Raw genomic sequence first — 14770 nt, forward strand, 5'->3', positions numbered from 1 at the left:
ACTGGTAATGGAGAGCCGGCCGTGCCGAAGCAGTGCACCCTGGGGGATGTAGTCCTCGCGCACAGCTCTTCTCTCCGGGGAGGTGCGGTGGGGAGGTGCGGTCCCGGCGGCGGCCGGTTGCTGAGGCCCGCGGGCTCCCTCCTGCTCCTCCTTCCCGTCCTCCAACCTGCCACAACCCCGTGCCCCTCTCCGGGCCTGCTGCGCCTGCGGCTGTGCTCCTGCCTCAGGCCCCTGCTCCCTGCTATTCCCCTGTAAGTGCCTCTGGGCCTCCTGGGGAAAGCAGCTTCTTCTGGGCTTTCTCCTTGCTTTTTTTCCCTCGTGAAAACCCGAACTGTCTTATTGGGAACGGCTGCTCGGGAGCCTCAACTTTGCTACCTTCCTGGGCACGAGCAGCAGCTCCGCGGGCCGCACCACAGCCCTGGGACCCAGGCGCGTTCTCTGCCTCGCTCTCTCTGAGCTAACGCATTGGATTTGAGTATCTCACACCTCCTAGTAAACCCATCTCTGAACGAAAAGCTTTTTCTGGATACACAGATGGAAGATCCTCCTAATCTGTTACTATCTTTGAGTCAGACACTTTCATTTTCACAACCTGCCTGTGAAAACGGGTAGTGCAGTTATCTGGTTTACTGCAACGCGTTTGGCCCTAAGGCCTTTCGAGGAGGCTGAGCTAGGTCTCCTGAGCTGTGGGTAAATGCTCTAATCCCTGGATCTCTTTGCTTCCCCCATCTAACAGCTGCAGGAAGGTAGCTCCAAGGCTGGAGCCTCATGGCAGAGAAGCCTTTTTTCATGATGCTGAGAGCGAAACTATTAGGATTGCCGTAAGTCAAATGTATCTATGGACACGAGGACAATTATACAAGAAGTCATGTTTTTATAGTCACAAAAAAACATACCCACAGCTTATCCCACACTGCAGGGGCGATGCTCTGGGTTCTCCTCCGGTGTTTTCCAAAAGAATGAAAGATTTCAACCCAAAGGAAAAAAAATACTATGTTTCAATCAAAAAAGAATTTCAGTTGATAAGAAAGTGTTTTGGTGAAAATGTTTCCACTGACCTAAGCAACGCGGATGACTGGAACAACAGCTGGACTCTTGGAAACTGGCCGCTTAGTGAGGCAAACACCCAAGTCTCTTATCAAGCCTGGCTCTTTTTGTAGTTGCCCACACAGTCATATGATGTGTGTACTTACACTTGTATTTCAGGGGCACTGACTAGCATTTCACGGGGCCAACACACAGGGGGTGTGGCAGGCGGGTGACACATTCGTCAGAGCTGGGGCTGCAAGAGAGCGAGACTTTCTGCCTCACCTCCGTGCAGGCTCTGCATCGTTCCCCGGCTGCTTGGTGTCACACCAGGCAAGCAGGGACATCCTCAGCGGGGCTGAAGCTGCAGCAGGTGAGCAATTGGGTGACCAGCACAGCTCACCTTCCTGCTGAGGAGCCAGTGATCCCACTGCTTGGCACATCTGCTACGCCAAGGGGGCTGAAATCTTCAGCTTGGTCTGCAAGAGCCAAGTGACGTCCATTGGGCTTGTTGTGCCAGGAAGAGCTCAGACGGAGCAGAGAGGAAGCCAGCACAGGACACGTGAGTGGCATGATGACTGGGTGGGTTGTTAGCTGGATCTCTTGGAAGGAGTATTTCTGTCAGTGGAGGGAGCAGCTGGAGCTGGTTCCCATGTACAGGGTCCAATGGGTGTCTGACCAGTCGTGAACTGAAATATGAGCTTTTCTTGCTGGATTCCCCACCAATCTCCCACACCCAGGATAAGCAGTGTATGCTAAAAGCTGATCTCAGGCCACAGCCTTCCTTTTCCCTGGTGAAATGATTGAGTCTCTGTCTTCAACTTCAGGTTTATTTTCGTGTGAGTGAGGAGACCATTAAAGCTCTGTGACTGCACTAGTGCGGTACCTGTCTAGTGTATTCAGGCTGCTCTGGCTTGTGTCTTGGGGGGAAAGAGCAGACATGCACAACACTGTCGCGTTTTCATCACATCCATAGGAAACACTACCAAGTTAATGTATTTTCCACCGTGAGGGACTGAGTAGCAGTGTAGTGACTTCCTTTGGGAGAACAGTGCCAATTCCAGGGCTTGGGCCTCAGATTGCTGCTGCTTGTCCAGGTGCTGATGACCTCTCTGCCCTGGGAGCCTGGCGCTAGCTATACCAGCTTGGAAGGAGGCATTTACTGCACAGCATGGACCATTGAGCCCACATGGCCCAGGAACTCAGTGGTTAAATCCCATGGCACTGGGAACAGCAAAGGACCCAAGGCCGGATAAATCTTAGAGTTAAATGGGCTGGCCGTGTGAGGCCCCAAGGCTGGGTGGGAGATGCAGTGATTTCAGCTTGTGGGGTGCTGGCCTGGAGCATCGAGCAATGCGAGGACTAGAGACTCCACTGTGTTTCAAGGAAGTGAGGTACCATCACAGCCCTGGACTCTGCAGCTCAGCCTCCCAACCCTCATACTAATAAATCTGGCCTCACAGGTGTTTTTCATGTGGTTGTTGTCCCTGTCTCTTAGATAAGGACTCTCTTTGTAATTTCCATCTGCTTTTGCTTAGACACATCACTTGTGCTAATGCTGGTCCTTCTGAGGGTGTGCCAAGGATGAGACAATGAGCCCAAAATGACCTGTAGAAATTCAGACAGACCGGGGGCAGTAATTTTTTCAGCAGAAAATTCCTCTTGGCTCTGTCTCAGGCCCTGCTGACACCTGGTATACAGACAGGTACCCCTGAGGTGGGCTCCAGTCTGACGCAGCTGCCAAGCAGAGGTCTCAGATGGGCACCAGCTTGGTGGCAACTTCTGACATCTTAGGCAGATCTGGCAGGCCTGACCCAGATTAGGTTTTTGTTAGCAGGGCCCACACCCATCAGAGATTCTCAGACTAAAACAAGCATCTCACACTTTGCTTGGAGCACAACAATGAGTTCACAAGTGTCTGAGCTGCTGACGGGGTGGGGAAGAAAGTATTTGAGGGGGTCTTTGTTTCACTTTCCCCAAGCGGTGAGCTCTGTCTTCACTCATCTGTGCTTATCTTGCTCCTTGCAATAGGACGGATCTCTTTCTTGTGTTTCAAGGTCAGGTCCCTTCTGCTTGTGTGTGCCGTGCTGGGAGGCAGGATGGCTCGGAAGATGAGCATTGATGAGCTAGAGGACCAGCTCCTCTGTCCCATCTGCTTGGAGGTCTTCAAAGAGCCGCTGATGCTGCAGTGTGGGCACTCGTACTGCAAGTCCTGTGTGGTGTCACTGTCCTCCGAGTTGGATGGGCAGTTCCTGTGCCCTGTGTGCCGCCAGAGCGTGGACTGCAGTGCCTCACCACCCAATGTCACACTGGCCCGTGTCATCGAGGCGCTGCAGAGCCGGGGCGAGGCGGAGTCCACCCCGGAATCCTGCCCGACCCACCACAATCCCCTCAGCCTCTTCTGTGAGGACGACCAAGAGGTGATCTGTGGGCTGTGTGGCACCATCGGCAGCCACCGCCAGCACAAGATCACCCCCATCTCTACCACCTATTGCCGGATGAAGGTTGGCAGACGGGGCTGGCAAGGGCTCCCCAGGATGGGGGTTAGGGCACCTGTAGCAATCTCAGCCACAAACAGAGCACTGCCTGCTGACCAAGTGTCCCCTATCCGTCAAGGGACAGGCTGGAAATGATGCTGGTGTGGGGGCATGGGCCCTGGGCTGGGGGGCAGCTCTGTCTCAGACCCACTGTGTCCCCAGCTTAGTGAGCTCACAGTTTTGGTGGCTAAACCACAGTGGGGAGAGCTGAGGGTCAGGGAGAGCGGGAGTGGGCCTTTCAAGACTGTTTTCAAATACCATCAAAAGGAGTCTGGAGATAAGGGCTAAGGCGAGGAGCCACGGGAAAGCAGGGAAAACAGGAACCTCGGCCAGTTAGAGTAAACAGCTAGCGTCTCCTGCCCAGTGTCACGTGAAAGCCCAGAGCAGAGAATGGAAAAGCACAGGGCCACTGATCCCCTCAGCTCCTGGCACTGGGTAGATAAGACCGGGAGGAAGCAGAAACACACCTGCCTGAGTCAGGCCCCTGACACAAGCGTTGAGAGGGTGTTGCAGGCCCTGTGCTGGCTTGCAGGCCACTCACGTCCTCCTTATCTGATGTGGAGCCACCACAGGGTGGAAGATGCTGCCTGAGCAAGTGGGAGAAGATACAGAGGGGAAAGGATATGGAGGGCTGAGAACAAGAGCAGACACTTTACCAGCACTCCTGGTTCTTACCAGCAGCATCCAGATCAAGACTGTGGTCTAGGTGCTCTCCTGCCTCCAGCCACCCCAGAACCTTTACATCAGCGAGTAAAGATCAGCAGGATGTGCAGGACTCCGCTTTGCTCGGGGTGCTCCCAGGCACTCTCAGCTCTGTGCTTTCCTCAGGAGGTTGTGGTTTCTTAGGGCCACACATTCCTCAGGGGCAGGCATTCACCGGGGCACAGCCTGCGATCAAGCAGGCTGTCACAGAGGCCCCCACTAAAGATATCTGCTGTTTTTGCAGGAGGAGCTGTCTGTGTTGCTAACCGACATCCACCAGTGCAAGAGGAACCTGGATGAACACTTCAGCAGGCTCATCAACAACAAAATACGCATTGCAGTGAGTGCTATGCACCAAGGGAGCCCGCTTCCCAGAGTCCTTTTTGTGCCACATAGCCGCTGGGAAAACCCCTGCTGCTGGGCCTCCTCGCCGCTCCTCTTCCAATCCTCTCCTCTTTTCCCTTCCCTGGGATAGCAGGCATGGCTTGTCCTCCACCTTTTTCCCCGGGATTGCTATGAAACTGAAGGACTAAACATGGTCTGGTTTTTGGGAGGGGTGATGTAGCCCTCTTTGGTGGCACAGCCCTGTTTTCAGAAGCGGTGACATTTCTTTCTCTGGTGGCACTCAGCCCCCTAGCAGGACCACTGGTCAGAGCTGGTTTCACCTAATGTCCTTGGAGGTGGTGAGATAACAGGTGAAAAAAATGCTGCTCAGAACTGGTTTCCCGGCCTGGGTAACACTGGTAGTTTCACACCGAGTTCATGCCTAGTTTAGCTGCATGTTGGTTTTCCACCCTGTAGGCTTCTCCTAGGGACCTCCTGGCATCCTTTCTCAGGCTAAAGCTTCCCAGCAGGGCTCATCAGGAGGGTTGAACCCGAATGAAGCTGTAGCTTCACTTTCTCCCCCTTGGCCCAGGACACTGGTTGTTCCCTGAGAGCAGAGGGATCCAAGAGCTCTGTTGAGCAGCAGGGCTCTAATGTCCTGTCTAGTCAGGACATTAGGAAATCAAAATTTGGGGGAGGGGTGTGAGCCGGGGTACTGTGGTGGTAAGCCTCTGAGGACAGCAGGATGAAGGCAGCATCTGGCTTGCTGTGAAGGGCCGCTCTTTATTTGGAAAGCGAGTGGACATCTTGCTGGAACACGTAGACTTTGCTTGTGGAATTTCTGAAACTAAAAAGCAGATGAAGGCAATGGATCAAAGTGGTCCTGCACAACTGCTTGCTGTCTCCCTGCAGAATGAGGCAGATGTCTTCAAGTGTGTGACTCGTAAGGAGTTCCAGGAGCTGCACAGGTACATTGACGAGGAGAAGGCCACCTTCCTGGAGAGCGTTGAAGGGAAGGCAACTCAGCTAATCACCTCCATTGAGTCCCAGGTCAAGCAGACTTCAGATGCCCTGCAGAGGCTGAAGGAGATGGAGAGCTCTCTGGAGACACTCAACAACGAAAGCCAGCTTGATTTCATCCGGGTGAGTGTGCTTATCAGGGGCCATGCGGCAAAGGTGGTGAGGGCCAGCCAGGCTCTCCAGTCTGCAGCCCACTACTCATAGTCCTGGGTACTTCCCTGGGTAGCAAGTACAACTATCCAGTGTAGTTAGGCAACCAAGAGAAGAGAGAGGCAGGTGCCCTCTGTCCAACCAGGGCCTTCCCCAGGTGGGAGAGACCTGCCCTTCAGCATACACCTCCACAAAGGGTGCTGCCCTCAGCTCTCCCCTGAGAGGAGACCACTGGCCTCTCCAGCCCCTGGAACAAGTATGTAGAGCTGTGACCAGGTAGAGGAATTAGTGTTTTGGAAGTCTCCCAGCACTAACTTTCTCCTTCTCTTGTGTTTTCCAGAAATATAGCTCCTCCCAGTTCAGGTGAGTGATGAGACCCAGCAGCAAACAGCACCAATGGGGACAGCAGTGCTTCTGCACCGGCTCTGGAGGGTCCAGGCCTGTGGGCACCCCAGCACTGCTAGGGCAGCCTGGCACAGATGTACTGCCCTGCTCACTTCTATGGGCATCACTGTTGTGGTAGAGAGTGTCAGAGCCATGGCTGAAACCGTACCCGCAGCCCCAGAGCAAGAGCAGCTGGGGAGACACAGCGTCACCATCATACACAGCAGCCAGGTGAGAAAAGGTTGCATGCCATCCCCGTCACCTGTGTCATAGCTGCTCATGTCTTTCTAGGTCAGAGCTTCCCAGCCTGCAGCTGTGCGATGGCATCTTCAGCCCTGTTTCCTTCAAGCCATGTTTCCACCAAGATGACATCAAGATGACTGTGTGGAAGCGCCTGCACCGCCGGGTTCTGCCAGGTACTGTCCTGCCTGATTGGCATCACCCCAGATATCCTGGCCTGCTGGTGCATGCTGTTGGGACAGGCTGCCCAGCTGGCATCGCACTGCCCCCAGCCTCTGTCTTGCTCTCTGGACGTGGTTGTGACCCCTCACTACCAGGAGAGCTCCTGGAGCAAGGACTGGCCCAGCAAGTCATGTCGGTAACAGCCTGCTCTGGCAAAACGCTTTTAGCTGCTTAAAAGTTCAGCAGGGCCAGCTTATCTGGCTGTCCCTGGCCAGATCCCAGCTGAGATGGGATCATCCAAGGCCAGTCCTTCTGCCTGCTAGGGTGACTGGAGTCTGAGTGCTTTCTTTTTAGCTCCAGAGATGCTGAAATTGGACCCAGTGACTGCACATCCCCTCCTGGAACTCTTCAAGGGTGACACAGTGGTACAGTGCGGACTCTACCAGCGCCGGGACAGCAACCCCAAGCGTTTTGACTCCAGCAACTGCATCCTCACCAGCAAGGGCTTCTCCTGTGGCCAGCACTACTGGGAGGTGATTGTGGGCACCAGGAACCACTGGCGTGTGGGCATCATCAAGGGCACAGTCAGCCGCAAAGGGAAGCTCAGCAAGTCTCCTGAGCATGGTGTTTGGCTCATCGGCCTAAAGGAAGGGAAAGTCTACGAGGCCTTCAGCACCCCGCGGGCCACCCTGCCACTGGTTGCCCGGCCTCAGCGCATTGGGATCTATCTGCACTATGAGAAGGGAGAGCTGACCTTCTACAATGCTGACAGCTCTGATGAGCTCAGCCCCATATACACCTTCCAGGCAGAGTTCCAGGGCCAGCTCTACCCTATTGTGGACCTGTGCTGGCCAGAGCGAGGGCCCTACTCCCTGCCCATCATCCTGCCTACACCTGCCATGAGCCAGCACCCCCATTTGCCGTACAAACATCCTGCCCCGGAGGAGCCCACCAAGCTGTAGTCTGTCCAGCAGGATGAACCTCTGGCTATGGAAGACTACGTCTCGCGTTGTTTCCTGGGGTGCCACCTCAGCTACAGAATGGACATGGAAACAGGTTCTTTGGCCCTTTACACCAGGGAATGTGTCACTAAGCAAAGCTGCCTGCTGGGCCACTTTTGATAGGGAAGGGGTTCAGGCCTAGTGCTTGCCTTTGGTCCTGTCCCCATGGCTAATTCCTGCCACCTGTCTCTGCCCAAACACCAACGGGCTGCTCAGGACCTGCGCTGGTAGTTGGTCCCCCTCATGCAGAGCATCATACAAAGGCAGCAGTGCTCCACCCTGATCGCCATGTCGCACCTGAACAGACTGAGACAGGCACTAGGGAAACCTGTGACACATTCAGAGTCTTCTGTTGACTGCCTTTCTGCTGGCTATTGATTAGTGACTGCTCTGGCCAAGGGAAATGGCCTGCAGCTATGATACAGGGACTAAGTGACACATTTTGTGCACGCTCCTTTCCCTGGCAGGGAAGCAAAGATGTGCAAGTCTAGAGGGCCTGCAGCAGACAACAGTCACTTTGTGGACAGGGTTGTTTGATGTGGAACCTGTTCTTCTAGAGAACAAGATTCAGCAAGCCAGGAAGAGTCCTTCCAGTCTCCTCTAACAACAAAATGGCAGTCCTGATCTGTGAATGCCCATCCACAACCTAACAGGCAGACCTGGCTGACCAGAAAGCCTAAAGTACATCTGGCCTGCAAAGATCTCCCTATGGAAATGAATGCCTGCCAAAAAAAAGCAAGCTATAAGCATCTCGGGGCGGGGGGGGGGGGTGTCTTTGTTGGCCTGCCCTGCTTCTGAATGAATGGACTTTGCATTAGGCGAGCTGATTGCTGGCTAGCAGTGCCATTGTGTCTGAGGAAGCAGAACTGCAGTCAGACCTGAACAGGCCATTGCAGTGATCTGCGGAGGCTCATAGGGCTGCTGGGAGAGGAAAATGGGTGTCTTAAAAGCAGCAGCCAGAGAGCTGTCTGCTAGCCAGTCAGCAGCTGACAAGGGCAGAAACAGGGCCAACAGGTATTAGCTGAGGAGCTGTGGGACCATGACGGCAGCAAACCAGGCTGGCTAGGCAGATCATCTCTTACAGCTTCTCAGGGATGTAAACTGGTGCTGAAATCAGGGTGTCTCACACCCAGCCTGGTTTTGGGTGACACACTGTGCCTGGCAGGGCTATGGGCAGCAGCACTGAATGGAGGTGCTCACTGGAGGGGTGAGGAGATGCTGGGGTGCTGGCCTGAGGGGTGAGGTGGTGTGAAAAGAGCAGGGTGAGTCATGACCCAACAGGCGCTGCCAGCTGCCCCTACAGACAGCCTGGGAGCAGCACTCCCAACAGTCTTCTCTCCATTCGACTATGCCCATAGGGCGTCTCTATTCTGGGGAATACAAGGAACACTAGGCAAAATATCTCACATGGAGCATGCATCTTATTATCAATTACTATGGATTTAAAGGTTGCTGCCTTACTTCTGAAATTCAAGCAGCTCCAGTTCCTAAATCACAGTAACACATTAAAGCTCTGTCTCAACAGACATTACACAATGTTTTCTTCTCCATTACCATGCAAGTCTGGCTGGATCCTAATGTACTGGCAAATGGTCGTGCACCTTTCAAGGTTTGATCTTACAGGGCAGCATCTTGCAAACAGAACTGCTTCCTACTTTTACCAACCCTGAGAAGTTCCCATGCTATCTACTCCTCCAAAAGACATGTGTTACAATCTGATTTCAAAACCAAACTACTTCACCTTGAGCAGCAGGACCCCGTCCCCTTCCTAGCATATGGACACCACTGAAAAATATGCAAGTCAGGGGCAGTTTCTCAGAAAAATACAAAGTAGCATTTTTGATTTGGTTCTTATGTCACCATATCTTCGATACAAAGGTATGTATCACTTACCGTAGTCTTCTGCTTGCCTTGATCGTCTGAGTTTATGGCTATTAAAAAGTCAAGTGTGGCTATTTTTCTCCAAATATTATTTCTCTTCTGTGTGTAATGCACAGAAATCTAGCACAGCATTGAAACTGCAGTACAACTCTGCTGAATGTATGAGCCTATGTCAAACTGCAGTTATGTCTAATTGCTGGGTTTGGCTGGGTCCCAGCAGCAGCGGAGGAACACAGCCAGGACTCACCTGCAGTGCTGGTCAGCTCTGGCCTGTCAGGACCCAGGCTGGGCCAGGTCTCTGAGGAAGAGCTCAGAGATCTCTGGAAGATTTCAAATTCCCCTTAAGGGAGTCCCAAACAGAGTCAAAAGAAGCTTCACAAACTGCAAGAGTAAGTGCGGTGGTGGGCAAGGCCCCACCAGGCAGAGGAGCTGGGAGGACTGCAGCAATCCGGGGTGCTGAGCGCCCCTCGGCGCTCCGCCACCTGTTAACCCAAACGACCGCTTCTCCAGGAACTGCCAACCACAGCCCCCGCCCTCTGTGGAGAAGGGAAACATTCCTCTCCTGTCAGGTCCCTGCCCTATACCCGCGAAGAGCCAGGAGGCCCAAGGGCTCTGATCCCACTGTGTGACTCCGAGATGGGTCACAAAAGTCGCCTCCGTTTCCTTCTTCCCGACGGGGCCCAAGAAGCAGCCAGGGGACAGAGAAAGGAGCCAAACCCCGTGTGCGGCCGGGTCCTCCGCGCCCGGCCTCAGGCAAAGGGCGGGCAGGGGCAGCCCGAACCCCAGGAGCCCCGAGGCCCCGGGCCGCCACAGCCACGGCCCCCGGCCCTCCTGGGCGGCCGCAGCCGGCACCGCCGGGGCCCCGCGGGAACCGCCGGGCTCTACGGCGCCCCCGCCCGGCCAGGCCCCCCCCGACCCCGTTCCCGGGCTCACAGCGCCCCCTGGCGGCCAACGCGGGCCGCATCCCCGGCCAACGGCCACCTCCCTCCTCGGGCCCGGCCGGCGCTGCCGTAAATCGCGACGGCGGCAGGTCGCGCTGCACGGGGGCACGCGGCCGGGCGGTACGGGAGCCGCCGGGGGCCATGGCGCTCTACAGCGCTGCGGCCGCCGTGCTGGCCGGGCTGGAGCGCGGCGACGGCGGGCTGAAGACCCTCGTGTACAACAGCCGCTTCCCGGTGCGGGGGGAGCGGGGCCGGGGCCGGGGCCGGGCGGGGCCGAGCCGGGCGGGGCCGAGCCGAGCCGAGCCGGGCGGGCGCGGGGAAGGAGAACGGGGGGCCCGGGAGGGGAGGGAGGAACGACAGACCCGTGGCGGGGGGGATGCGGGGGCGCCGGGGCGGGGGGCCGCGGCGGCTCCGCTGACGGCCCCCGCAGCGTGTGAGGCAGCTGTACGCGCTGGTCTCCGAGACCCTCCGCTACTCGCCGGTGCTGGACGCCCTGCTGGCCGGCGCCGCCCTGCTGCAAGCCGAGAAGAAGCTGCCCCCGCAGCTGGCTAAGGTAAGGGCGGCCCGCGGCCCGCGCTGAGGCTCTGAAGCCCCCTGGCGCGCTGCCCGGCCCTCAGCGCGCGCTGCCCGCAGGTGCTGGTGTACGACCTGCTCTTCGGCAAGGGCCTCCAGTGCGGCGGCCGCTGGAAGGCGCTGGCCCGGCGGCACCGGACCCGCCTGCAGGCCGAGCTGGCCCGGCTCAAGGTGCAGCGGAAGGTGAGCAGGAACGAGGATCTCCTGGCCCCGGCAGAGGGAGCGAGCCCAGGAGGTGAGCTGATTTGGGGGGTGGGCCTGCCCCGGCTAGGGGAGCCGGGGAGGCGAGGGCCCGCGTTGTCTCGGCACAGTGGAGGGGTGCCCCTCTGGACCCCCTGGAGTGCTCCCGCACGGCGCCCCGGCTGCAGCTGGGATCTTCTGTGTGCGTCTGACCTGACTGCCGTCTCCCCAGCCCCGCAGCTACCGCGCTACGTCCGAGTGAACACCCTGAAGACTTGTGTGGATGATGTGATTGATTTCTTCAAGCGCCAGGGCTACTCCTACCTGGGCAAGGCCTCCAGGTAGATGTATCTCTGTGCTGTCCTGGGGCCCCTTCGTGGGGATGTCAGTGAGAGAAGGGCTCGGGAGAAGATTCTCTAAGTTGAAGGGTCGTTGATCTTGGTGTTTGTGGTGGCTGATTTGGGATCTCCACCATGATGCTCTTCATTCTTTCCACCTTTCCAAGCGTTGCTTGGCACCAAAGTGGAATGGGGGCAAGGGAAGAAGGGGGATTCTCCACCTGGGCTCTTCAGAGTTTTGGCATTGGGAATGCCGAAGCAGGACTGTGTGTTGATCCTCTTTGTGGCTTGTGAGCAGCGTAGAGGAACTGAGCTCCCTCTCAGGGAAGAAATTCCTGTTGGATCTTCATCTCCCAGAGTTGCTGGTCTTCCCTCCACAGACAGACTTCCATAACAACCAGCTCTATACTTCTGGGCACATAATACTTCAGGACAAGGTGGGTGAGCTGGGGTGCAAGAGGCTGCAGTTGCAGGGGTAGGAAAAGAGCTGAAATGAGTGCAGGGTGGGCCTTCTACATGCTTGGGCCTGGTTTGCTACAAGATTGAAGATTGAATTTTGAATGCAGAAATTTTAAATGCAGCCTGCAGGTATGGGGTTCTCCTGTAGCTCTGGTTCCCTAGCTTGTAGGTACTGGATGGACACTCAGAACTGCACTTAAAAACTTCCTTCAGGGAGCTGAGCCAGCAGCTGGGAGGTGTGTGGGACTGTGGCTTGGGCAGTGCTGCTCCCATCACGCTGGGAGTTGTTCCTAACAGTGGGGCAGCAGTAACGGCGGGTGTTTTGTAGTATTAGTCCTGTGTAGCTGTGCTACCTTTGACCCTGCAGTGTTGCGCATCACCTAAGGGCGGGGTCTGGGGGGGGGGTGGGTGGTGCAGGAGGCACTTGTGGCTTTGCACATCTCATGGCTGTTCACCCTCTTTCAGGCCAGCTGCCTCCCTGCCTTCCTCCTGAGTCCAGCTACTGGCTCCCACGTGATTGATGCTTGTGCTGCACCTGGGAACAAGACCAGCCATGTGGCTGCCATCCTGAAAAACAAGGGGTGAGCGCAGGCTCTGTGTACTGGAGGGGAAGGGGTGCAGCTTGCCCTGAGCCTGCAGGAGGCAGGCTAGCATAAAGAGAAGGCAGCAGGACTGAAGCAAAGCTGCAGCCTGTGATCTTGCCCTGCTAAATTAGGCTTGACATCCACTTCTCTCTAGGTGGGTAGGGGACTCTGATTGATAGTTGTGGGGGGTGGAACAGCCATTAGAAAGGCTTGAGAGAACAGGAAGTCACTTAGTTTCACTTCCCAGCCGCTAACAAAGATCTCTGCCAGAGACCAGCCCTGCTAGCCCACGTACATGGGAGCTCTGCCTCCCCACAGACAGAGGATGTTTGGGGCTGCTGGTGGTGGTTGGGCAGCCTGGTGTGGTGAACGGGATTCTTGGGGCTGGGCAGGGTATTCATTCCTCTCTTGGGGCCTGGGCTCTATGTTCAGGCAGATCTTTGCCTTTGACCTGGACACCAAGCGCCTGGCCACCATGAACACCATGCTGATGCGGGCTGGGGTCACCAGTTTTGAGTTGGCCCAGCAGGACTTCCTGAAGGTTGATCCTAGGGACTCCAAGTACAGCAAAGTGACCTATATCCTCCTAGACCCATCATGCAGTGGCTCAGGTAATGTGCAGGGCTTAGGCCATCTCATCTGCTACAAGGCAGCAGGCTTGAGCCAGGTTCTTGGCATCTGGACCTGTGGGTGACTGCTGTTCTCTCTGCAGGGATGGTGAACCGGGTGCCAACAGAGGAGGCTGCCCCCAGCGCAGAGCGGCTGCAGGCGCTGGCTGGATTCCAGCGCAAGATCCTGAACCATGCTCTGAGTTTCCCGGCTGTCCGGCGCCTGGCCTACTCTACCTGCTCGGTGCACCAGGAAGAGAATGAGGATGTGGTGCATGCTGTGCTTCAGGAGCAGGGCTCAGCCTTCAGGTTTGCCTGCTTCGAGGAGGAGATGGGGAGGGATATGCTGCAGCAGGGTAGTGACACAGGATGCCACGGGGTTGCTGCTGCCACATATCAGAAGACAATGGGATTGTGCTTGTTCTTGTGCCATGCCATGGGAAGTATGCTGTGTGCTGCTGGTGGCAGAGTTGATGCAGAACTCAGCTCTGTCCTGGTCTGTCCTGCACTCCAGGCTGGTGAACGTGTTGCCTTCTTGGCCCTGCCGAGGACTTGCTACCTTCCCTGGGGCTGAATGCTGCCTCCGAGCCTCTCCTGCAGACACGCTCACCAATGGCTTCTTTGTGGCTGTGCTGGAGCGGTGTGGGGAAGAGGCTGCTGTCCCCAGGTAAGAGGGCCCAGGAGACTCTAACAGGGGGATGGTGACTGGGCTCAGGTCTGTCTGTATGGTGTCTGCACCTTTGTGTTTTTAGGGGGTTTGAGGGGCACCTAGAGGGTGGAAGGAGGGAGGCGTGGGGGGGTCAAACCTCACTCAAGAGCACAGAAAGAGACCACAGGAGCCATGGTACTGGGCTGAGCAGGGCCTCAGGTGCTTAACTCGGGCTGTTTGCTCTTGTCCACAGCTCCCTGCCCACAGCAGCTGAGGTAAGCCTACAGCAAGGAGGGGGAGTGGACCCAGGGGCTGCTCACAAGAAGAAAAGGAAAAAGCAGCGAGTGAAAGAGTGAACCAGCTTTTCTTAGGACTGCACATGGCCCAGCTCTGCTTCTGGTAGAGACCTCTCCTGCTGCACCCACTGCTGCACTACCTCCCTTGGGCTGCATGACTGAAAGGCTGGAGCTCTGTCTCTGCCCCTGGACAGCAGGGCCTCTCTGATGTAGACCTGTAAAGTAAAGCTTTGCACCAGCTGCAGTTGTGTTGGACTACTGTAAATCTGTGCCTCTCTCTGGGGTTGAGGGGGCTGGGGCTGTCTGTTCCCCAGGGTACCCTGTTGCAAGGAAAGGGTAAGCTGCTCTTCCAGCCCTATGCAGGCTTGCTCTCAAAGCCAGATCTGGGCTTAGGCAGGTTTGCGAGGTTTAATTGAACAGTAGCAGTGTTCAATGTATCCAGAATTTCTGTACCCTGCTGGGCTGGATTTCGCCTGCTGCAGTAATGATGTCTTACTACTTTGTCCCCCGAAAAAGCCTTACCTCAACCTGGGCTGGGGTTTGAGAAAAGAATCTTGTAAACGCTGCAGTAGCAGTAATGAAAGAGGCATTAGCTTCTTTCTCTTGCTCCTCCACCAAGTATATATCACAGTAGACCTTTAGGCAGGAAGGTGCCTGATCTATAAGTGCCCTAACTGCAGGGCAAAGTGAGGCAAAATAATAGTAAGCTAACAGT

The 14770-nt window shown here is 56.0% G+C and overlaps 2 protein-coding genes across 5 annotated transcripts; both read left to right on the forward strand.

Moving 5' to 3' along the window:
• Window positions 1-1459: 1459 nt before the first annotated feature.
• TRIM50 (tripartite motif containing 50) lies at window positions 1460-9495 on the forward strand. Of its 2 annotated transcripts, none has more exons than XM_068910110.1 (7): window positions 1460-1588; window positions 3084-3530; window positions 4510-4605; window positions 5502-5732; window positions 6100-6122; window positions 6435-6559; window positions 6900-9495. In XM_068910110.1, the coding sequence occupies exons 2-7, from the start codon at window positions 3126-3128 to the stop codon at window positions 7505-7507; spliced, it is 1488 nt and encodes a 495-aa protein (XP_068766211.1). In that variant the 5' UTR covers window positions 1460-1588; window positions 3084-3125; the 3' UTR covers window positions 7508-9495. The 2 variants fall into 2 exon arrangements, with proteins under 2 accessions (XP_068766211.1, XP_068766212.1); XM_068910111.1 differs by having other exon boundaries at window positions 1495-1588; window positions 3089-3530.
• Window positions 9496-10420: 925 nt separating this feature from the next.
• Window positions 10421-14305, forward strand: NSUN5 (NOP2/Sun RNA methyltransferase 5). Of its 3 annotated transcripts, none has more exons than XM_068909488.1 (11): window positions 10421-10602; window positions 10799-10921; window positions 11002-11176; window positions 11354-11462; window positions 11758-11896; window positions 12384-12499; window positions 12935-13113; window positions 13215-13419; window positions 13625-13777; window positions 14013-14034; window positions 14131-14305. In XM_068909488.1, the coding sequence occupies exons 1-11, from the start codon at window positions 10510-10512 to the stop codon at window positions 14215-14217; spliced, it is 1401 nt and encodes a 466-aa protein (XP_068765589.1). In that variant the 5' UTR covers window positions 10421-10509; the 3' UTR covers window positions 14218-14305. The 3 variants fall into 3 exon arrangements, with proteins under 3 accessions (XP_068765589.1, XP_068765591.1, XP_068765590.1); XM_068909489.1 differs by having other exon boundaries at window positions 10447-10602; window positions 10811-10921; XM_068909490.1 differs by lacking the exon at window positions 11354-11462 and having other exon boundaries at window positions 10431-10602; window positions 11002-11124; window positions 11840-11896.
• The last annotated feature ends 465 nt before the right edge of the window (window positions 14306-14770 follow it).

This window comes from Struthio camelus, chromosome 16 (assembly GCF_040807025.1).
Source record: "Struthio camelus isolate bStrCam1 chromosome 16, bStrCam1.hap1, whole genome shotgun sequence".
Classification (NCBI taxonomy): Eukaryota; Metazoa; Chordata; class Aves; order Struthioniformes; family Struthionidae; genus Struthio; species Struthio camelus.